A 23,773-nucleotide genomic window follows, 5' to 3' on the forward strand; every position below is an offset into this window, starting at 1 on the left:
TATATTTGAGTTTAAATTTACAGTCTTTAAAAATGCCATCTTTTCCCCCCAACTCTGTAGTTTTTCACTTCTCTTCTTGTTTGCTTTTGCAATATTTATCATTTAATTTTGTGTCTGTATTAGTGTGGGAGTTGTATATACTTCTTCTAATCTTTTGGTAGGACCTATACATATGTAACAGCATACATCCTTATCTTATTAAAGTTTGATATCAATCAGTACCTTTTCACCTGCTACACTAGACTGTGTAAGGACCTTTGAATATTTTAATTTTTTTTACCCTCTCCTGGTTTACTGTGCAATTATCCATCACAGGACATTCTCTTATTACATAGCTAGTATTCATTTAGTTCTACCCACTTATTTAACCTTTTTCTTTTCTCCTTACTTACTCTTGGAAATTTCTTTAAATGTTTTGTAAGGAAAATACTCTGGTTTTTTCCTTTACTCTCTACCGTTACTACCACACTCATAATTCTGACCACCAAATGCATGGGTGTTCTCCCATACTGACCAATTCTCTGCCACTAACTGATTGTCCTACAGTTCAATGGAGTTAAATTGAATCTAGCTTGAGTTAGCATCAGATCCCTCAAGTAATGCTTTAGTCCCACAAGACTGAAGATGCCAGTCACAAGTTCTAGGTTATCACCTGTACTTCTTCTGACTGACTAGCTGTAAATTGGGGTTCTCACTACCTCCTCCTCAGATCTGATCATTTGCTAGAACAACTCACAGAGCTCAGAGAAATACTTATTTACATTTACTGGCTTATTATGTATAAAGGATATGATAAATGATACAGATGATCAACCAGGTGCAGAGATCCATTGGGCAAGGTGTGGAAGAGTCCCAAGCACAAAGCTCTGTCCCCATGAAATTGGAGTGTGCCACACTCTAGCTATGGATGCATTCCCAAACCCAGAATTTTTATGGAGGCTTCATCACCTAGGCATTATTGATTATGAACTCATTGTCCAACCCATCTCCTTTTCTCTGGAGGATGGATGTAAGATGGAAAATTCTAAGCTTTTAATTTTGGCTTAGTCTTTTTAGAGACCAACCTCCATCCAGGAGCCCTGAAGAATTATCTCATTAGCACTAAAGGTACTCTGCTCACTCAAGAAATTATAAGAAACTCTGTGTCAGGAACCAGGATCAAAGACTAAATATTAGCAGGAACTAAGGGCAGAGACCAATATATTCCTTATTTCACAAGTTTGCTTGTAGTAAACTCTTTGTTGACAGCCAGTGACTTTAATTTATCTTCATTCATGAAAGCTGTTTTTACTCTGGGAATAGTTTTTCAGTATTTTTTTATCAACTCACTGAAGATATTCTTCTTCTGTCTTTGGTTATATCTAGTGAGACTTCAGCTCTCATTCTACCAACTGCTTCTTTGGAGATAATCTACACTAATAAAAGAGAAACATGGTAATTGGCGTACGACCGCTACCCGTTTCATTGGCTAATCAGCGAGATATGCAAATTAACTGTCAGCCAAGATGGCGGCTGGCAGCCAGGCAGCTTGAAACTAACATGAGGCTTGCTTGCCTCAGTGACGGAGGATCGTTGGAGGAAACCAACGTTCCCCACCTGTGGCTGCAGGCCTCTGAGCGGGCAGTTTAAGAAACATTGTAACAAATACCACCGGACTTCAGCCAGCAGATTCGCAACATTGAATATAATTAACTTATTTGTTTTGTAGTGTGTGTCTGTTCATTTCAGTATCTGAAGCCTAATGACTTTTGTGGGATCTGTTGTCTGTCCTGCTTCTTGGTTGTGATGTCTGGTTCCTTGTGTGCCTTCTCATTGTTAACTGTATATTGATTATTTAAAAGTCGTCCTTATTAACAAATTGAAAACTAGAATGATAGATTCTTTCGTGTAGAGATTTTTCAATTTTTCTGCCACATGCCTGTGAACAGTAGTAATTTGTGGCTACAGTATTCTAAGTGTGAAGTTCCTTGGGCTCCTGAGGGCACACAAAGGCCAGCTGCACTCCTAGAGAATGGTTTGTTTTATTCCAGTTCACTCACCTTGAGGTTGCATTCCTTCATGGCCTCAACTTAAAGTGAGGATGGTTTATCAGTGTCCTCTCCCTGGTCTTTGTGGTTTAGTTGTACATTTAATTTCTCGATGCTACCAGAAATATAGCTTAGATATGTAGTTGTATTTTCTTGGAATGTTAAATGCCTATAGGTCAAAATGGTATTGAGTGTTGGATTTATGTCTCCTTGTTGAATTTTGGCTGATAATTTCTCCCTATATTCTTAGTGTTTTGATAATATTTTTTTAAAAATACCCCACCCCTAAATGCTACCTAGGCCTAAGAATTGTGACCACAAGTCCCAGGAGGATGGATTTATAGGTACATTATACCTGTGGATTAGATAAATATGTGCCCCGAGTCTTATTAACACCTCTCACCCAAACCAACAAAAATAAAACAACGAACACTAGTAAATTACATGTTGGAATACTGTTTCAGAAAACTCCTAAACTCACACCTATTTTTGCCAGTGGTAAACCCACAGAATGATGGCCTGTGCCTCACTGCTGCCCTACTTTTCCCCTCCAAATCTCATGCGTCTGAGTTTGATTGACACATCCAAAATCTTTTCCAGTTGCACTGAGAACCTCAGCTGCAAGGGAGTCTGGGAATAGAGTTTTTATCCTATTATCTTCTGTAGAATAAGGGAGTAAGTACCCTAGAAGGAGTTTGGAGTGAAGGGTGAGTACCAGTCCACCATTTTCATATGAATATTTCAAGCATTTTAATCTATGTTATGTGTACAAAATTAAAAAACATTACCCTCTTGTAATTATAAAGTATAACTATCAAATAATGGAACTGATTTTTTTAATTCACAGTGGTAGAAATTATCTAAATGCATTTTGAGAGTAATATAAATTATTTATAGAGTTTGTGTAGGAATTAACTCAGTAGTGGTTGCTAAAAACTTACGATACTTTCTTTTGGAATTCCTTATTTAGCCTATATTCTGTTGTAAATGTCATTAGAAGTTACGGAATTTTGCCCTTTATGAAATTAATTTTGATTAAAAGTATTTCTTTATAACTAAATTATCTAATTAGATAATTATCTGGGAAATCATGTTTTTGATTAAAATGGAGACTTTATTATGCCATGATGAGAATAATAGCTTGTAATATGAATCTGAAGGTAGTTTGAAGTGACTGCAAAACATTTGTATTTTATTCCAGACAAAAGAGGTACTAAATTGTTTAGTTTGGGTACTGTATCAGAATTTATTGAATTAATAACTAGTGTCCTTCTTTAGGGCACTTTGTTACTATGTTCTTGTGACTTTTCTTTTTTAAAAAAAATTTTTTTTCTGGCTCATTTATCTCAGGCTATAAGTTTTTTCAAGTTTGTCTCATGGTTGTTTTGATATAGGACCCCAAAAGTTGATCTTTATAACAAATAATTCTATGCATTCAGTCAATTTCATTTAGGTATTGTATCTCGGATGGCTTGGTAGGAAATTATGTTGTATATCATCAAAAAAGATTATAAATAAATTTCAGGAAAAAATTTAAATTGAAGAATTTCATCATATGAAATCTGCCAGTACTAAATTCTATTGTATTTATATCACACTTTGATAGATTTGTGTCTCCTAGTTAATGTTTAATGATATTTCTTTTCTTTTTTGTATTTACTTTTAGTGACAGTAATCCTTTCAGTTACCAGACATGAATTTTGGCATTTTCAGAATGTATTTGTGTGCTGGGGGATATTTGGTGGCAGAGGCTAAAACTGAATGGAGGCATGAGAGAAGAATCTAGGATTTCATAGTGTTTAGAAAGCCATCCTATATAGTAAAAGGCTAATATGCAAATCGACTGAACTGTGGAACAACCGGTCACTATGATGCGCACTGACTACCAGGGGGCAGACGCTCAACACAGGAGCTGCCCCCTGGTGGTCAGTGCACTCCCCCAGGGGGAGCACAGCTCATGCAGAAGTTGGGCTCATGGCTGGCGAGTGCAGCAGCGGTGGCAGGAGCCTCTTCCGCCTCTGCTGCAGCGCTAAAGATGTCTGACTGATGGCTTGCCTAAGGGACAAGTTGGGCTGAGGGACCTGCCCTCCGAGTGCATGAATTTCGTGTACTGGGCCTCTAGTTCTTACATGTTTCAAAGACTTCTTTCTGATATCATTTAAATATTTGAAAATTTCTTTTACCAGATCATCTCTTTCAAATTTCACTACTCACTTTAAATTATAATGCTTAAGGCACATTCACCAAGTTCTTTATCTTCTAAGATATATGTTATCTCTCATTAGTGTTTCGTTTGAGACTGGAGGGCTATAATTTCCTCCCCTCACCCTCCCAAAATTTCCTGTTTGAACTGTCACTTTTTCTAGATTCAGAACTAAAACTTTCTTTTCCTGGTAACAGAAATGTGAGAAGCATGTTTTGCTAGATTTCCTTACGAGCAAAATTGTTAGAGAACAGAAAGAGCTCATCTACTGGAAACTAGCAGAGGCAAACACTACCAGGGGTGGGCAAACTTTTTGACTCGTAGGCCACAATGGGTTCTTAAACTGGACCGGAGGGCCGGAACAAAAGCATGGATGGAGTGTTTGTGTGAACTAATATAAATTCAAAGTAAACATCATTACATAAAAGGGTATGGTCTTTTTTTTTTTTTTTTAGTTTTATTCATTTTAAACGGGCCGGATCTGGCCCGCGGGCCGTAGTTTGCCCACGGCTGCACTAGACGCTGAGAATTGGAGTAGAGAAAGATTGGCTATTTTATTGATGAATGGTGCAATCCAGGAGAGCAGGAAGCTAATGCTCAGAAGCCTCAACTCCCCAGTGGCGTATAGTTTGCAGGTTGTACAGGGCAAAATCACAAGATACTGTGGGTTAGTGGTTGGGGTATGCTGGAAGCTGATTGGTGGAGGTAAGGTAAGGGTAATGAATCATTTCTTCAGGTCTAGAGGACAGCTCTGAGGTCTGTGCTGATGTCCCTCTGTCTGGTTTCATGAGAAAGTAATGAGGAGGTCATTCCACCTTAGGACTTAGGAACTGAAACATAACTTATAACTTAGGTCAAGATGTCATCTTGAGCTTGCCAGCGATACGCACTGTGTGGGCCTTAGTCAGGTCCAGGCTACTGTCTTCTGCTACCTTGAGGATTGTTTCTTATGCAAGGGAAAGGCTAGGTCTCCGAGGGTGGTATTGGTGTGTATGTAGAGAGAGGTGGTGGTGGTGGTGTGTGGTGGGAGGAGAGGGGGGAAAGGTGATTTTTAGAGCTAGGATTTAAAACTAAATTTAATCAATGTCATAAGGACCCTTAGTTTCAAAATTTGATATAATAGAGTTTCTCCTTAAAGATATATATGACTGAGAAAGTCACCAGGTTTGGTATATAAATACTTGGTTCAATTGACAGGTTATTTTTCTCAGTCTGATCAGAATTTATGTATAGCCTATATGCTTGTTGTCAGTTTTTAAGGTCACTGGTTTTTTGGTTGCTTAAAGATAAAATTCAAATACTTTATCATCAATAGTCCCTTTTCCCTGTGGCCTTAATCTCCCCTGGGAGATTCCTATTAAAGCCTTACTGGTAGGAGAGGCCCCTTTACCTGAATGCACCATTCAGTTTGACCTCTGTGTACCTTTACCATGTGATTTTCTTTTTCTTGGAATGGTCTCTATTCACTTACTGTTGTAGAAGCTCACATATATATCCACCCACACACATCTCACCTGTTTCCTTTTTTCTGCATATGACAGATGGTTAGCTAGAAGGTGAGATACTCTACTCAAAATATGATTTTGTTCAAATGCTATTTTAATGAACTAAATTAAATATAATTTTGCATAAATAACTTTGTTTCTTATTGTATTGAATGATAATATTAAGAATTAGTAATACTAGATAAAAGAAAAAATACTTGAAAAAAATAGTGATACATTGGAAAAGGAACTCTCCATACCACATTTGTATCACCTACATTTATTTGATTTCTTCCTGAAGCTTTTGTTTCCTGATAGGATTAACAAATAAATCCATACATATAAAGCCTAAGCGACTGGCCAAGCGGCCGGTCGGTAGCTATGACGTTCACTGACCACCAGGGGGGCAGGTGCTCAATGTAGGAGTGGAAACCACAGGCATGGAAACATGGAATAGACTGATGAATCTCAGAGGGAAGGGGAGGGAAGAGAGGGGGAAGAGATTAACTGAAGATCTTATATGCATACTAGAGTCATATATCTAGTATGGCCTGCGAGGACCAGGGGCTCTCTGACATCTCTCGAGGGGTCCTGGATTGCAAGAGGGTGCAGGGTAGGCTGAGGGACCCCACCGGTGCATGAATATGTGCACTGGGCCTCTAGTATAGATATAAAAACATAACAGATATGATTTGTAGCTGTTATTCTCTTATCTGTTGTCTATATTTTTGTTCTTGTATATTGTTTTTTTTTCTTCCTGTGCTGAAAATTTTTATTTTTACTCTTGTAGTTGAATTTTTAAATCTCTTTTCATTTTTGGTATTGTGATGCACTTAAGCTTCTTCTATCCTATGATAAATTAAATATTTTTCTTCCATGTTTTCTTCTAGTACTTATTTTATTTTTTCTGGTGAAATTTTCACTTCATGTGGTATTTATTTTTTAAATGGCTACCTGATTGACACAACCATTACTGAATAATCAGTTTTTTTCTGCACTAATTACAGGTCACATTTATTATACACTGAATTATCATATGTATACATACTTGACTGTTTTCTTTCTTTCCTTTTTTGCCCCCATTCATGTGCTAGTACCACATTGTTTTAGACATCTATATACTAGGGCCCAGTGCACGAATTCATGCACCTTGAAAAGAACTGTGGGCTGCGAAGCTGCAGTGGGCACAGGGGCAGGTCTTGGCCTATCCTCTGCGCCCCCGCCTGGCCCCTCCTGCCGCGGCCCCCAGTCCTCCTGTTTGCTGGCAGCGGGTGCAAGCAGGGCCAGCACCAGCAGTGGGTGCGAGCACCTGGCGGGACCGTGGCACCCGGGAGCAAAGAATTTTCAGTAACCACCAGAGGCTCACCTCGATGACAGTGACCGGCACCCCACCTTGGTCTGGCGCCCCTGCTCATCTGCTCCACCATCCTGCCACGGCCGATGCCTGCCATGTTCTGCACACGTGCCCCCGGTGGCCAGCTCACATCATAACAACTGGTTGTTCTGCCATTTGGTCTATTTGCATATTAGGGTTTTATATATATATATATATATATATATATATATATATATATATATATATATATATATATATATAGATTATAATGTAGCATTGAAGAGGATGATTCCTTCCTTTCTCATTACTCTTTATTTTCTCATAAGATGTTTTCAAATTAGCTTATTTTATTTACATTTAACAAAAGAAATTAAAATGATGAATTCACTGGACTATTAGATAAATGTTTCTAATTTTTCACAGAGATATTAATTTCTAAAGGATGTTCTTAATAAGAAAAATGAATATAAAAACCATTTATATTTTTGTCATGGTATTTCTTCATATCCCGGTGGGAAAGAATGTATTGTTTCCCTTTTGCAAAAATGAATGGAAATTGGCATTATTTATATTTAAGCCTGCTATCTTTCCTTCTTATGTCTTCCATTGTTGCTGTTTTTATTATTAGTTTTACATTATTATAACATTACTTTTCTGTAAGCATGAGTCTCCCAGTGTTTTCATGTTACTTTTGTATTTTAACTTGTTTTCATGGTCATCAGTGCTATAGCTTCTAGGTTAATCAGTTCTTCATTTTGATTCACCTCATGGTTAGGTTTTGTGTTTTATTATTATTTTTTAATCAAGGACTTATTTTTAAAAGATATCCATGGGTAATGTATTCTTTGAATTCTTAGATGCTTGATCAGGTTATTCTTATATTTCAAGAACTTTCACTCGAGTATAAAATTATGGGGTTTGAAACAGCTGAATTAACATGTTACAGGTTTTTTGACCCAATACCAACTATTGAGTAACTACCAAAACTCACAGAAAAAAAAAAAAAGACAGAAAGCAAAGAAATAAAGGAGAAATGAGAAATCATTTGGAAGAGAGAGGCTCTTTGAATTGATGTGGGGAACTTCAGTTTTGTGCTGGAGGGAAAGGCGGGAGAAAGCTCGTCTCTGCCTTTATGCAGGGACGGTGATGGCCTCCTCTCACAGGGGAGCTGTTTCCATGGCTGTGACCAATTTTAAGAATGTTAGTTGATTCTTTTAATATTTTTTATATCTTTTTACTAGGAACATTTATATTGGTCCTGGATTTTCTTTTCTTTTTTTTTTTTTATCAGCCCTCCCTTTGTGAAAGTGGACGTATGTCATTGCCCGCCTGCCACACTCTGCACAGATGCACACTTCCCGTTCTCTTATCACTTTGTTGTCATGCTTGGGGTTAGCTCAATGTTTGTATTTTATTATGACCACAGTGTGAATGCTGTTCACAGTGGTCCATGTTGTCACCTAAGATTACTTTCATTTCCTACACCATTTTGTTTTCTCTGTAGCTAGAAGTTGTCTGTTTTATTTAGTTTTATGAGGTGGTGGGGCTTAATTTTCCATATGTTTATCACTGCTTTATCTACAGACTTGCCCTGTATTTCATTATATCCGAACACATTGAGTTTTCTGTCACACACCATTCTGTAGAAATCCTAGCTCCCTTTGATCTGCTATACTAGTAGTCTAGGCTGGTTGCTGTCTCCATTTGCATCTTGGCTTTCTAGCTGAGATGTACTCTTCTTGTCTGAGGATTTCCTTTTCTTTTCTTGTTTGGATTTCTTTTCTCCTGGATTTATTTCCTTCCTTCCTTCCTTCCTTCCTTCCTTTTTTCTTTTTTTAATTTAAATTCTTTATTCTTGAAAGTACTTATTACGTCTCCTTTTCCCCCCATTGACCTCTCCCCGACCACTCCCACCCCCCAGCACATGCCCTCAAGTCTGTGTCCATGGGTTATGCTTGTATGCATGCATACATATTATTGAGGTGACATTGGTTAATATTTTTTTCTTTTTTTGACCTGGATTTCTGTCTTAAACACAGCTGGTTTATTCCCTTTTTTACCCCTGGAGTATATCTTTCAGTAGCTTCCTGAGAACCAATGAGTACATAGGAGCTAAATTTCACGAAAATTTGAATAAATGGAAATAACTCTGTATTAACGTATTGAAAAAAAGCTTTTATTGTGGTGTAATTTGGATTTCATAACATTCACCCATTTTAAATATACAAATACAGTAAACTGAATGTTTGTATCCCTTCCCTCCAAAATTCATATGTTAAAACATATCTCCCCCAATAATCCCCCCCCCACCCCATGTGATGATATTTAGGGGTGGGGACTTTGGGTGGTGATGAGGTTATGAAGTTATGGCCCGCATGAATGGGATTTGTGCCCTTATAAAAGAGGCCCCAGAGAACAACCATCCCTCGGCTACCAGGTGAGGACACAGTAAGAGGACTGATGTCTATGAACTAGGAAGTGGCTCCCAACAGACACTGAATCGGCTGGCATCTTGATTTTGGACTTCCCAGAGCTATAAGAGAAAAATTTCCGTTACTTGTAAGCCACTCAATTTATATGATTCTGTTATAGCAGCCCTTTCAGACTAAGGCAACAAGTCACTCAGTGAGTTTTCATAAATGTATAGGGCTGTGCTACTAACAGCAGAATACAATTGTAGATCATTTCCAGCACCCCATGAAGATCCCTCTGCACATTTATAGTCACTCTCTTTTTTTATCCCCATCCCAGGCAACCATTAATTTACTTTCTGTTTCTAAAGATTTGCCTTGTCTAGACATTTTATGTAAATTAAGTCATAATGTGTGGTATTTTGTGAATGACTTCTTTTTCTTAGCATGTTTTTTAGGTTTATTTATACTGTAGTGTGTTTCAGTCGTTCATTCTTTTTTATTGCTGAATACTATTTCATTGCATGGATATCATGTTTTACTTATCCACTCACATGTTGGACATTATAGATCTGGACTGAACTTGACCTTTTTTATTATATTTAAAGTCATAGAGGCCAGGGTTATTAGACTGGCTGGATTTAAGTAGATCTAGGATAACCTGGAATATTTGGCATAAAACTCCTAGGAAACTGAGAATACAAAGAAGGGTATGTTATACTTTCCGTAATATTTATTGAGTCTTATTAGAAAGTTGAAGGAAAAAGTTGATTATTTTCATTTAACACAATGAGAATATTTTGATTGAAGACCAAAGAGTGTTGATTAAGTCAGTTTTCTTTATTTTAAAATGTTTTATAATATAAAAACAAAAACTCTAAAGGCATTGCTTTAATTTTTATTTTGCAGTTATTTCAGATGTACAGAATTGTGCATTTCAGCAAATTGCAAAATTTCAAAATATTACAAAGAATATTTGAACACCTTTCAGTAGCATTTACATTTGCTTTATCCTTATATCTATATCTGTAGCTATATATCTACGTCTGTCTTCTTTACCTGAAGCATTTCTGAGTAAATTTTAAGCCTGGTGCTCCTGTCTTCTAAATAGGTCTTTATTTCCTAAAATCAAGAAAATTCTTTTACATTAGCAAAGGAGTAGGTAAACTTGTCAGGAAATTTCAGTTAGGTTTTTGCTTTAAAGCATATTGTAGTCCTGGCTGGGCAGCTCAGTTGGTCGGAGCATTGTCCTGAACACCAAAAGTTTGTGGGATTCCATTCCTGGTCAGGGCTCATACCTAGATTGAGGGTTTGATTCTCGGTTGGGGCGCGTATGGGAGGCAACTGATCAATGTTTCTCTTCCTTTCTCCTTTCCGCTCTCCCTAAAATCAATAAACATATCTTTGGGTGAGGATAAAAGAAAAAGCATATTGTAAACTATTTTGGTGTCTTTGAGTTCTGGACTCTTACCTAGTTTTAATTTTTCAAATTTGTTCCTGTGCTAGTTTCCTAGGGCTGCTGTAAGACATACCATAGACTGGATGGATTAAACGACAGATATTTTTTTCCTCACAGTTGTGGAGGCTAGAAGTCTAAAATTAAAGTGTTGGCAGGATTGATTTCTACTGGAGGCCTCTGTTTTTGGCTTGCAGATGGCTGTCTTTTTGTGTTTTCACATAGTCTTTTATCTCTACTGTCTGTGTCCTGATGTTTTCTAAGGATACCAGTCATATTGGATTAGGACCCACCCTATTTGCTTCATTTTAATTTAATTGCCTCTTTAAAGACCCTATCTCGAAATATTAGTTATATTCTGAAGTACTAGGGATTAGGACTTCAATATGTGAATGGCGGGGGAGGGGTGCGGTGGTGGCGGAGCACACATTTCAGCCCATAACAGTTCTCTTCTCTTCTCTTCAGTTTATTATTTGTTTTGGGGTCAACAGGGAAACTTCATAATAATAAAAGGCCAAGAGGCATCACGACCAAAATGACCAAATTACTGGTCACCATGAGGTGCATGGAGCACCTCTTGGGCTCTCCCCTGCGGCCCACAGACTCTGATCGCAGCAAGGCTGGCAGCTGTCAGGCTGGTGGGCAGGACGAGACAGCGTGGCTGTGAGCATGGCTGCAAGCATAGGTGTGAGCGCAGCGGGCATGTTGGGGGGCTGCAAGTCAGTGGAGCGGTGGGGGTGGGGGGGCACACGCAGGTGGGTGGGGCCATGCAATATCGCGCACTGGGCCTCTAGTTATAGTAGAATTAGTTCTGTTGCATAGCCACTCTTTAATATAGCCATTATTTTCAAGGTGAGTTGGGGCCAATTTCCCAACATGCTTTTTATCTTTGAATTCTGTGGATCAAAATCTAATAACTTTAGATCTTTATTTTGAAACCCTGTATTCTCAGGAGGTAAAGCTTTAGAATTTTAATAGGTACATGTTAGATTCTATTCTGGACAAAGAATCTCTCTGAACCAAAAAAGCAGAACCAAAAATAATGACATCAGTTATCCTTTTGGGCTGAAATAACAAACTAAAAAGCTAGCTGTTATGCCAAATGCCATATGAAACTCAATTTTGGGTAACAGGGCAATTTCCTCATATTTCAACAGATAATTACACCTATTGTGTAATTATCTCAGCTGCTTTGCTGAGTTGAATCAAATAAGTTCTGCTTACAAAAGATAGCTTTTACCAACTAACTCTTCGTACTATGTCAGTTTAGACTTGATCTATTTAATAAAGATGTTACCTAAAATTTTATTAACTTAAAAAATAACATTTAAATATTAGTACTGCTTAATATTTACTCACTTTATGCCTCCTGTATCTTTGAAAAGTGACAATGGAGTGTTGAGAAACAAGTTTGCACATATGGAGGGATTTGTAAATTTTAGTGCCGTGCAGAGATGTTGGTTATGGTATGCACAATGAGACTCCACTTTTGGGGACAGCTTCTGTTTTGACTAAGCAATTGGCCCACTGCTCACCATTTGAAAAATAATTACAACCAAATATCTCTCCATTTAAGGAACTTTGAATATTTTTATCACCCCCCCCCCAATGTCCACGGTAACACATATTTCATCAATATGACTTCTCTCCACACTCTTTGTAACTTTCCTCTTTTAAACTGCCCTCAATGTTAATTTTCATTTGAAGTTAAGTATGCAATTAAATACTGTTTCGTTTGAGGAGTACTTGTCTGTTACCAAGTCACCTATTAAAATTTTAGGGATTACTAGGAAAGTAACACAATAAAATATTTAAAAATTTAAGTCAGAGGTAATATATTGAATAAATTATCTGCTTGATTATCTGCTGATTATTTTCATTTAACACAATGGGAATATTTTGATTGAAAAGTAAAGAATGTTGATCAAGTCAGTTTTCTTTATTTAAAAAATTTTTATAAAATGAAAACCAAAACTAATGGCATTGCTTTAATTTTTATGAACTTTTATTTTGAAGTTATTTCAGATGTACAGAATGTGCATTTCAGCAAACTGCAAATTTCAAAATATCACAAAGAATGTTTGAACACCTTTCAGTAGCATTTACATTTGCTTTATCCTTATATCTGTATCTGTATCTATATATCTACGTCTGTCTTCTTTACCTGAAGCATTTCTGAGTAAATTTTAAGCCTGGTGCTCCTGTCTCCTAAATAGGTCTTTATTTCCTAAAATCAAGACAATTCTTTTACATTAGCAAAATTAAGATGTTAACAGTGATATATTACTGCCATTTAATCTGTGGATCATATTCAGATTTCACCAATTATCTCATTAGTTTTTTATAGTAAAAGAAAATTTGTTTCAGGTTCCTGCATTCCATTTACTTGTCCTAACTCTTTATTTTCTCTCCATCTGGAACATTACTTAGTCAGTCATTTTTTGTCCCTTCTTATTAGCACAGGAAATTTATTTTAAAGAAAGTCTTTCATTTTACATTTATCTCTTTTCTCATGATTATATTCAGGTTATGCATTTTGGGCAAGAATCCCTCAGAAATGTTATTGTCTAGCTGTGGGCATCACATAGGAGACTGGTGATGTCTATCCCATTACCGGTGGCGTTGGCTTGGTTAGGATGGTGTGTCTCCCATTTCTCCACTGCAGTTACTATTTTTCCCTTTGTCATTAATAAGGTATTTTATATGGATATACTTTGAGATTCTGGAAATATCTATACTTTCACTCACTAGTTTTAGATACTTCCTAGTTTCTACTTAATGAGGATTAAGGCTGAAGTTTACAGTAGCAGTGGCAGAATTTATGAGTATATTTATTTAATCATGGAGGTAGATAAATGACAACACAGTGGCAGAAAGATTATTCATTACTATTGAAATTTGATACAGTAAGAACTCAGAGGTGAGCCTTGGCCAAGTGGCTCAGATGTTTGGAGCATCGTCCCATACACCAAAAGAGTTGTGGGTTCCATTCCCTGTCAAGGCACATAACTATGTAGTGGGTTTGATCCCTGGTTGGTATGTGCTCAGAAGGCAACTGAGCAATGTTTCTCTTTCATAGATGTTTCTCCCTTCCTCAAATTAATAAACATATCCTTGGATGTGGATTAAAAAAACTCAGAGATGAAGCAAAACCTAATTTACCTCATTGCATTTGATAAGCTCAGTTATTTATTTTTTTGGGAAATACATTTGAAACAACAGATTAGTAAGAGGGGATGACAAACGGTCTAGACACAAACACTGACAATAGCGACTACTTGATGGTGATGAAAAAGATAAATTAAAATAGCAAATAGACCTATAAGCAATTAGCTGATGGTGACCATCTAATGTGGCATGTAGAGTGCTTACTCATTCTAGTCCAGGGGTGGGCAAACTTTTTGACTCGAGGGCCACAATGGGTTCTTAAACTGGACCGGAGGGCCGGAACAAAAGCATGGATGGAGTGTTTGTGTGAACTAATATAAATTCAAAGTAAACATCATTACATAAAATTATGGGTACGGTCTTTTTTTTTTTTTTTTTTTTTTTTTTTAGTTTTATTCATTTTAAACGGGCCGGATCCGACCCGCGGGCCGTAGTTTGCCCACGGCTGTTCTAGTCCTTTAGTATGATTACTGTCCCATAACATGGCATTTGGTGATTGTAGTTTGAACAAAAGATTCATGGTGAGATGGGGCATTGCCAGTACAAATTGACTTATCAGCTATTAATAGACCCTGCAGGATGGCATACCTTGATGAATATATCCCAATCAGTAAATTTGCCTTTGAGGATTCAGAAATTCTAATTTTGTAAGGCTTACTCCTTTGTATTTTCTTCTCATGTGTCCTCCCCCCTATCTCACTTCATCTCTTCCTCCCTCCTTCCCTTCCTCTCCTACCTCTCTATCCTACCTTTCTCCCTCCCTCCCTCCTTTACCTCTCTACCCTACCCTTCACCCTCCCTCCTCTCCTTTGTTTTCTTCTTCTCTCTCACACTAATGTTTTTTTTCTCTCTCTCTCTCATCTTTTGCTGACTAAATCACAAGATTTATATACTAGAATGTCAATATATTAACCTTTGATGTACAATCATACTATCTAGTGTATCCCTTTATTCATATGTTTCTTGGAAATAGAACACATTTCTGTTGGGTAATAAAACTATGTATGAACCAGGTTCTCAAAAATGTGTTTGGCACGGCCGGCATGGCTCAGTGGTTTGATTGTCAACCTATGAACTAGGAGGTCACATGTTTGGTTCCCTGGTCAGGGCACATACCTGGGTTGTGGGCTTAGTCCCCCATGTGGGGCATGCAGGAGGCAGCCAATCAATGATTCTCTCTTATCAATGATGTTTCTAGCTCCCTCTCCCTTCCTCTCTGATATCAATAAAATATTTTTTTAAAAATGTGTTTGGTGAGGATAGGTTCACAATAAGGAAATTCAGTTTTATATTTTGAATGTTTAAGGCATTTTTTTTCCTGAAAGTGCGTTCTATATAATTCTCAACCCATAAAGATGCTCTGCAAAAGAAGGAGGTGTGTGGTTAAATAAGTACTATACAATATTTTTTCTTGTTGAGTTCCAGGGCAGATTGAGTTTGAGGAATCTTTCTTAAAAAGAAAGCCTGTTTAACTTAGGTTAACTCAGTGTTGCCCAGGCAGAAGTGACACAGGAACCCACCCAGCCCCAACATACACACATAATAGCTTTCAGAACAAATGTTTATTAGCATCATATTTTTATAGTTAGATTTTTTTCTCCTTCTAGGTAGGACAAGGTGAATTTACTGGCTTACTAGACCACCCATCTTTGACTCTGTTTTCTTTTTATATAACCTTTTGTCCCAGTTAGCCACTTTCACTTTCTATTGATTTTCCCTTCTTCCTCCCTTCTTCTGGAAAGATATTTTAAAAACTATTGTTGAATATTTTGGCCTGGGAGCCATTTGTTTTTTCGTATCACTCTATTGTGATGTCTAAAGTGTTGAGTTCAACTTGCAGAGGGAAACTATTTCTAAGTTCTCAGGGATGGGAAGTCTAAATTGTTTATCTAAGCAATGTTGCACTTATAAGATCCCTGAAAATAATAATACAGGGTGTACAGAAAATATTTCATATCTCCTGTTTAATAACTTTGGAATTGTATTAAAATGTATTTAGAAAAATTTCTTTTAAAAAAGGTTTAACATTGTGTTACTTTAAAAAGATATTTTTCTGTTACCTGAAAAATTTAGACATGTTAGAATGTTTTGTAGACTTTAACAATATTTGAACCTAAGTGGATATTTAAAAAAAATTCTATAGGTAATGATTTTGCTTTGAGTATCCAGTTATTATTTGTTATCTACTTAACTTTATTTTTTTTAAAATACATTTTATTGATTTTTCACAGAGAGGAAGGGAGAGAGACAGAGAGTTAGAAACATCGATGAGAGAGAAACATCGATCAGCTGCCTCCTGCACATCTCCTACTGGGGATGTGCCCGCAACCCAGGTACATGCCCCTGACCGGAATCGAACCTGAGACCCTTCAGTCCGCAGGCCGATGCTCTATCCACTGAGCCAAACCAGTTTCGGCTTAACTTTATTTTGAAATACTTGCAGCTCACTAATTTAGATTGTAAAATGTTGTTATGTTTCTGTTATATAACTCTGTTGGGTTAAAGTGGATCCATTTTTGTATTCCATTCATGGGTCCAATGTACTTTTTTTCTACACACTTATTAAGAGGCCTTCTAAGGTAAAACAGAGCTTTATAATTAATTTTGTTCTTTAAACGTTTATAATAATACTAGGGGCCCGGTGCACGAAATTCGTGCACTGGGTGTGTGGGGGGGGGGGAGTGTCCCTCAGCCCAGCCTGCCCCCTCTCACATACTGGGAGCCCTCAGGCGTTGACCCCCATCACCTTCCAATCGCAGGATCGGCCCCTTGCCCAGGCCTGACGCCTCTGACAGAGGCGTCAGGCCTGGGCAGGGGACCCTCATTTCCCCCCATCACTGGTTCTGCCCCCCGCCCAAGCCTGACGCCTCTGGCCCAGGCATCAGGCCTGGGCAGGAGACCCCCAGACCCCTCCGATTGCTGGCTCTTCCCCTTGCCCAGGCCTGATGCCTCGGCCAGAGGCGTAGACCCCCATCACCCTCCGATCACCTGATCGGCCCCTTGCCCAGGCCTGACGCCTCCGCCAGAGGTGTCAGGCTTGGACAGGGGACCCCCATCTCCCCCTGATCACTGGCTCTGGCCCCCGCCCAGGCCTGAGGCCTCTGGCCCAGGAATCATGCCTGGGCAGGGGACCCCCATCTCCCTCTGATCGCTTGCTCCACCACCCGCCCAAGCCTGACGCCTCTGACGCAGGCTTCAGGCCTGGGCAAGGGGGCCATCATATCCCCCCAATCCCCGGCTCAGCCCCCCGCCCAGGCCTGATGCCTCGGCCAGAGGAGTTGACCCTCATCACCCTCCGATCACCAATCACCGGATCGGCCCCTTGACCAGGCCTGAGGCCTCTGGCTGAGGCATCCGGCTTGGGCAGCGGGGACCCACAGCTGCAGCGGCCCCGCGATCGTGGGCTCCGCTTTAGGCCCAGGCAAGGGACCCCTAGCTCCTGGGACTGCCAGCTTCGACCGTGCCCAGCTCCCATCACTGGCTCCACCTCTACTTCCTGCTATCACTGGCCAGGGCGGCAAAGGCTCCTGATTCTCCGATCATGGCTGGGGGGCAGGGCAAAGGCGGCCCCAGGGCCGCCTTTGCCCTGCCCCCCAGCTCTTAGCTCCCCCCTGGGTTTCCGATCACTGTCAGTGGCAGGGGGCTTCTTCCTGCTTTCCCTTTTGCCTCCCTGCATTGTGCCTACATATGCAAATTAACCGCCATCTTGTTGGCAGTTAACTGCCAATCTTAGTTGGCAGTTAATTTGCATATAGCCCTGATTAGCCAATGAAAAGGGTATCGTCGTACGCCAATTACCATTTTTCTCTTTTATTAGTGTTGATGCTTTGTAAAGGATAACAGCACATAATTATCTAGCTGATTATATTTATTACATGCTTTCACATACATTTTTCCATGAGGAAGATCAGGAAGGTCAGAACATGCTGGGAGGGACAAAAATTCTGGCCCTACCTCCACCATTTGTAATAGGCATGTCTCTCCATTTGCTGTCCATTCACTCATTCATTTTATATTTAACTAGAAGCCTGGAGCATGAAAATTCATGCACTGGAGGGGGTGCCCCTCAGCCCAGCGTGCCTCCTCTCACAGTCCGGGAGCCCTCAGGGGCGGGAGGTGACCCGGCGATCAAGGGAAGGCGACGCCCCATCACACTTCTGCTGCTGCCACTGCAGGCAGCACAAGCCTCAGCTGGCCCTGATTATCTGAGCCTTGGACCTGCCCTGGGCGGCTGGGGGGCTGAGGGGACTGGGGGTCTCTGGAGGCAGGCACGTGGAGCAGCCGCACGCCTGCCACCCCGGTAAGACTGAGGGGACTGGGCACCGGCATCTTGTGGCTGTGGGCGCCACCATCTTTGAGGGCGTGGCAGCAATGAGCACATTCCCTCCTTATTGGCTGTGGGTGCCACCATCTTTGCGATGGCCTGAGGGTCAATTAGCATAGTCCCTCCTTATTAGATAGGATTGCCTAGTGTATAGTATGTACTTTCTGGGCAATAGGCGTAGAAAGATGAAATTGTCATTCACTTAGTTCTTAAAATTATTTTCTCACTTAACAGAGATGTGTCAATAGGATTAATATAAAGCCCTTGGTACATAGTAGGTTCACCTCTTGAATACTTAGAGTGGAGTGATGCTTTCTCACATAAAATTTGTTTCTATCAATAATAGAGAGGCTTTACATTTTTTCTTATTTATACTATAGAATCTTATTTCTCACAAAACCATAATTTGCTTTTCAAAAATATATTTTATACTATCTAAAAAGATCTTTATTTAGTGCTGCATTTATTTTACAAAGGTTAGATGCTTATTTTAGTGATGATTTGTCATTAAAATTATGTCAAAATGTCTTAAAATGTTGTTGAAACTGTAAACAAACTCATAACACACACAGAGCTAATTATGGATGCCATCTGTTTATTTTTACAAAGCTTTTTTTTTTTTTGAAGACCATGGCATTGTTTGCTTATGATAAGCTTCAGGATTATTATAATGACTAAATCCTGTCCTTCAATTAGTGTAGTTGAAGATGGGAAGACAATTCGTTTGTTCACTGACCTTTTCCCGTGTCAGAGTGTATGAAATACAACATCATGGAAAAGAAACTATTGTGAAGTGCGTTTAGAACATACTTAATTTTTATGAGAAAAGAAATTGATATCAAAGCAGCAGATATTTAACATTTTCAAACTTATTCAAGGCTTTAGGTGAGAGACAGATGATCTGTTCTTTAACGGTGCCATAAGTGGCTTTATTTAGCCCAGTTCCGTTTAGGAACTTGTAAGCTATTGATCAGATTTACAATGGTGTGTATCCCTGTTAGTATCCCTCTCTGTCAGTGCATGTTTTTGTACATGTGTATCCCATGTGTTAGTGTGGAAGGCCAGGGATCCCCATGACAGCATCATCCAAGGTAGTTACCAGCAATTTGCTGAGAGAGCAGAGTGATTTCACTGGCTCAGTTTTGCTGTTGTGCATGCTAAGCACTCCCCACGTAGGTCTGGAGGGAAAACAACCTGCAGGATCCATCTGCTGCTTTCTGCTACACTGCATTGATGTAAGAGTACGCTAATCGGGTTGCCTGTCAGGACAGGTTAGTGAAAGCATGCAAGTGGGTGAGACTTAGGCTGGACTAGTGCTTTGGAAAATCATAATCTGCCTCTGTAGATGCCATGCTAAATGTAGCAGAATAGGTTGATTATCAGCCACATTGAGGACTGCAGTTAAATGTGTTATTTTTGGTTATGAATTAACCGAAATTTAAAGTGTTAAACATTGCTGGACCACTTCTAGTTAAAAACTGGGAAAAGTGATACAGATAGTTTACAAATACTTTCTAGTTGTTAGTTTTTCTATCATACTTTTGCATGCTATTGTGTTTATTATTTAATTTCAATCTCTCAGTTTTTAGTCAAATATGATTAAATGTAATTGACATTATTTTACCCAGAAACTATTGGGCTTGTTCTTGCTTATTTCTATTTATTTACCTTTTCCTACACCTATTGACTGGCAGATCTTGGCCTTGCAGGTTGAGCATCCTGTCACAGAATGCATTACTGGCCTGGACCTAGTCCAAGAAATGATCCGTGTTGCCAAGGGTTACCCTCTCAGGCACAAACAAGCTGATATTCCCATCAACGGCTGGGCAGTTGAATGTCGGGTGTATGCTGAGGTAAATGAATGATGTTGGGAGGAAGGAGGGTGGTTGTATCTGAGTCATGAGACCCTAGGTATAGTTAAATAACAAAGTAAAGTTAGGATTTTATAATCTGTGTCAAGTATTTGATTATGTAATCCAGAATTGAACCAGAAAATAAGGTTAGATAATTGTGACATAATTCAAAATATTTTAAAAGGATTGAGTTTAATTAATGTTCATGTATTTTTCCTAGATGGAAAAATAGCTACCAATCAGTTTAAGGGGCAACAAAGCATTTAATATTCTTATGCTTCAGTGGACCTTGGGTTTGTTTATTTGTTTGTTTGCTTGTTTCAAACCATATTCGAAATAAACTGCAGTATTTATTTCCATATTTTTAAGAGCTTACCCTGTGCACACATTAGTTGTTAATTCAATATTTACTTAAAATTTTTCAACAGTTTTTTTTCCTAAAAAGTTCATTCCTTATGATTACATGAAAGTAATAATTGCAATTTAAGTTGCAAAGCTTTTGATAAAACTTTTCCTTCATAATTTTAATTTTACTCATAAACACTCAGTTCAGTACTCTCACCTTATTTTATAAAGATAACTATAAATCAGATAAAGCAATCAATGTCTGAAAATGCTGTTTTCAGATTATTAAAACTGGAATGTAAGAAAACATACTGCCTTTTACTTTTAGACATGAAGCCTGTCAGTCGAAATAAAAAATAAATCAGCAATATCGGAGTTTAAGAATACAGAAGTTGTTTGGAAGTGTTGTTTAAGGATCTTGAGAAATACGTTGTGGCTTGGTTATTGTTCAAGCTTTTTTATTATATTTTAAGTGTTATCCTTCCTTCTTGTTATGACACTGAATTTATGTAATTTTTATCCTGATGATCTAAGTTATTTATAGTTGAGCACATATCTACTACCATGTACAAAGCTGCTTTTCAGGTCTTTATTTAAAGAACAAAATTATCAGATTTTACCATATGTGAGCTGTTCTGAGAGTGAGAAAAACAAATATCTTTAGTCTACTACTTTTGTTGTTCTGAACTTGAGTGTGTTTTGATGTAACGCCTAAGTTATTTTATTTTTGCCCAAGGCCTTCTAAGAAGATTTATTAAAAAGTTGGAATTTTACCAATTTCAATAAAGTATAATCAAGGTTAGGCTAAATTCTGCTTACAGTTCTGTTTGATTTTTATACTCCTAAGTTGTCTAGAGTGAGTATAAGACAGTAATATTCTGAAATCTGTGACTTGATAAGTACTGTGTATGGAAAAATAGACCTATAAATGCTTCTTCATTGTGTAAATATTTAACCTTGTGCTCATCTGTATTTCAAAGACTGTGCTTCCTTTCCTTTGAACTTTCAGGACCCCTACAAGTCTTTTGGTTTACCGTCTATTGGGAGATTGTCTCAGTACCAAGAACCAATACATCTACCTGGTGTAAGTCATTAAACTGTAATACCAAGTGAAGGCTTAAAAATCTTGATTTATGTCATACTTTTATGTTAAAGCATGTCAACACCAACGGGTGTAAATTGAAGGAAAAGTGAAATTCATGGGGAATTACAATTTTTTTTTATTTTTTATATTTTGTACTTTATAATGTGCAGGAAGTCAGAATCCATTTGACAGGGGAAGTCTGGAAACATCTGACTTCTAATCTAAATAAATAATAGTTTACAATGTTCGTAATTCTTTCAAAAATTGTAATTAATAGAGCATGGAATCCTAAGAATGGGAAATGACTTTTCTGTTACAATTTAACCTTTTCAATAATTCAGCTTCCCTATATAGTCAGATGTCAGGAAATTCAAGCCCAAAATCAGCTTGTTAATTGAAATGGATTAAGGAAAACAAGCTACCTCATTTTGGATGTCACTGACTTTAAATACATATTATTTACACCAGTGAAAGAAAAATGATCACTGTCTACTTTATTCCATTGTTCTTCTATATTTAATAGTTCTTTAAATAGTTTTTATTGCATAAAAAGAACAAGGACATACCCTTCTTTTAATCAAGGTAATAAGTGCACATATATATGACATGGTGTTAGCTGGTGTGTGACAAGGCTGTACCATCTGTGAATATGATTATTCAGTTTGATTACTGGCATGAAGATGGTGAAAGATTACAGGAAGAATTCTAAATTTGAAGATGTTATTGGATATATGATTTATTTCACTTTTAAAATTGTTTTTGCCCATGTGCTTTCTAAAGGGACTTGACCCTTTCTAGGGTCGAAGACTCCATGCTGTGTTCAAAGCCTGAAGGCAGAAAAAAAATTGTAAAGATTTAACAGGCATTATGTGATGTTAAATAGCAGATGAGAAAACAAGTATTATGGGGACACATCTAAACATTTTTTTTAATCAAACAAAAAGTATTAAGTAAGAATTCGTAATGATAACTCTAGTTGTTAGAAGTTTTCACCATGTTGTAATAGCTAGCAGGATGTCAAACATTTTGCCCTCGCAAGTTTTTGCAATTTGCAATTTTCGAACGTGAGACCTGTTGAAAGTATAAGTGATAATGGACAAACTATACCCCCTACGGTCTTTGTCCCTCCAAATCTTTCTTCAATTAATGCTGCAGCAGGAGTTTTATGTAATAACATTTGTGGTTGTGAGCCATCCATAGAAAGAAAAAACAATTAAAATGCCTTAAATGTTCTGCTTACTGCTGTTATTTGCTTGCGTGAATGTTGCATGTCAGCTAAATGGACCAAGGAATAGATAAAGTGATTGGGTGCGGGAGAGTGCACACTAAGCTTTGTCTATCATTATTGCTGGGAGCAATCAAATTGATGTCAGCAGGACAGTAGATGCGTTGACAGCTGTAATTATGTATCTCCATGGTGATCACTTTTGGCCTGTCATGGAGGCCCACGATTCCCCTTCCTTGGAAGCATTTAATCAGCTTGGGCTGTCACTTGTCAGGTAGACATGGTGGGCTGGGAGTTGTGTTGAGGGGGAGAGGTGAATCGGGAGTGAAGGGTGGGAGACGGGGCCACTGTTGGTACGGAGGAGAGACATTTAAATGATGCCAGAGGTTTCTGAGCAGTGGTTTGAGGCTCTCCTATATGGGTGCTTGGGTGTTCCCCTTCTTGCCTTCTTAAAGTAGATCAGTCATTTTTAACATAGGAAATCCTTTGTGTCTCTTACCATTTTGGACAAAAGAATATAAACTTCAGAGTTAAAGTACGGTTTGTACTTTTCACATGCTTCTTTAGGCCTAAAATTTATTTATATGGCAAATATGAAGACTTTCTTTTTGTCTTTGGCCACCGTATTTTATAAATTTGTTCTTTTCAGACTGCAATTTTGTTCTGCTCAGAAATTTGTGAATAATTTTATCTAACTTTGTTCTTAAAGCTTTTAGTGTAAAAGCTAAATATATTCTTTTGTATAGCCTTTGTTTCACTTGAAGGAATGGAGACTTGATTTGACTTTTAATTCATTGTTAGGCATTTTAGAAAGCTGGTTATTATTTGAAAAAATATGCAAAAGCAGTAAATTATAA

At 38.2% G+C, this 23,773-nt stretch overlaps 1 protein-coding gene across 3 annotated transcripts in view; it reads left to right on the forward strand.

Moving 5' to 3' along the window:
* The window catches only part of PCCA (propionyl-CoA carboxylase subunit alpha), a 382,460-nt gene that overhangs the window by 183,300 nt on the left and 175,387 nt on the right, over positions 1 to 23,773 (forward strand). For all 3 annotated transcript variants that reach the window (XM_059685039.1, XM_059685040.1, XM_059685041.1), the window contains exons 13-14: positions 20,119 to 20,262; positions 21,617 to 21,691. In XM_059685039.1, the coding sequence (XP_059541022.1) occupies positions 20,119 to 20,262; positions 21,617 to 21,691 (219 nt within the window). The remainder of the gene's footprint in view (positions 1 to 20,118; positions 20,263 to 21,616; positions 21,692 to 23,773) is intronic.

Source organism: Myotis daubentonii, chromosome 2 (genome assembly GCF_963259705.1).
Source record: "Myotis daubentonii chromosome 2, mMyoDau2.1, whole genome shotgun sequence".
NCBI lineage: Eukaryota > Metazoa > Chordata > Mammalia > Chiroptera > Vespertilionidae > Myotis > Myotis daubentonii.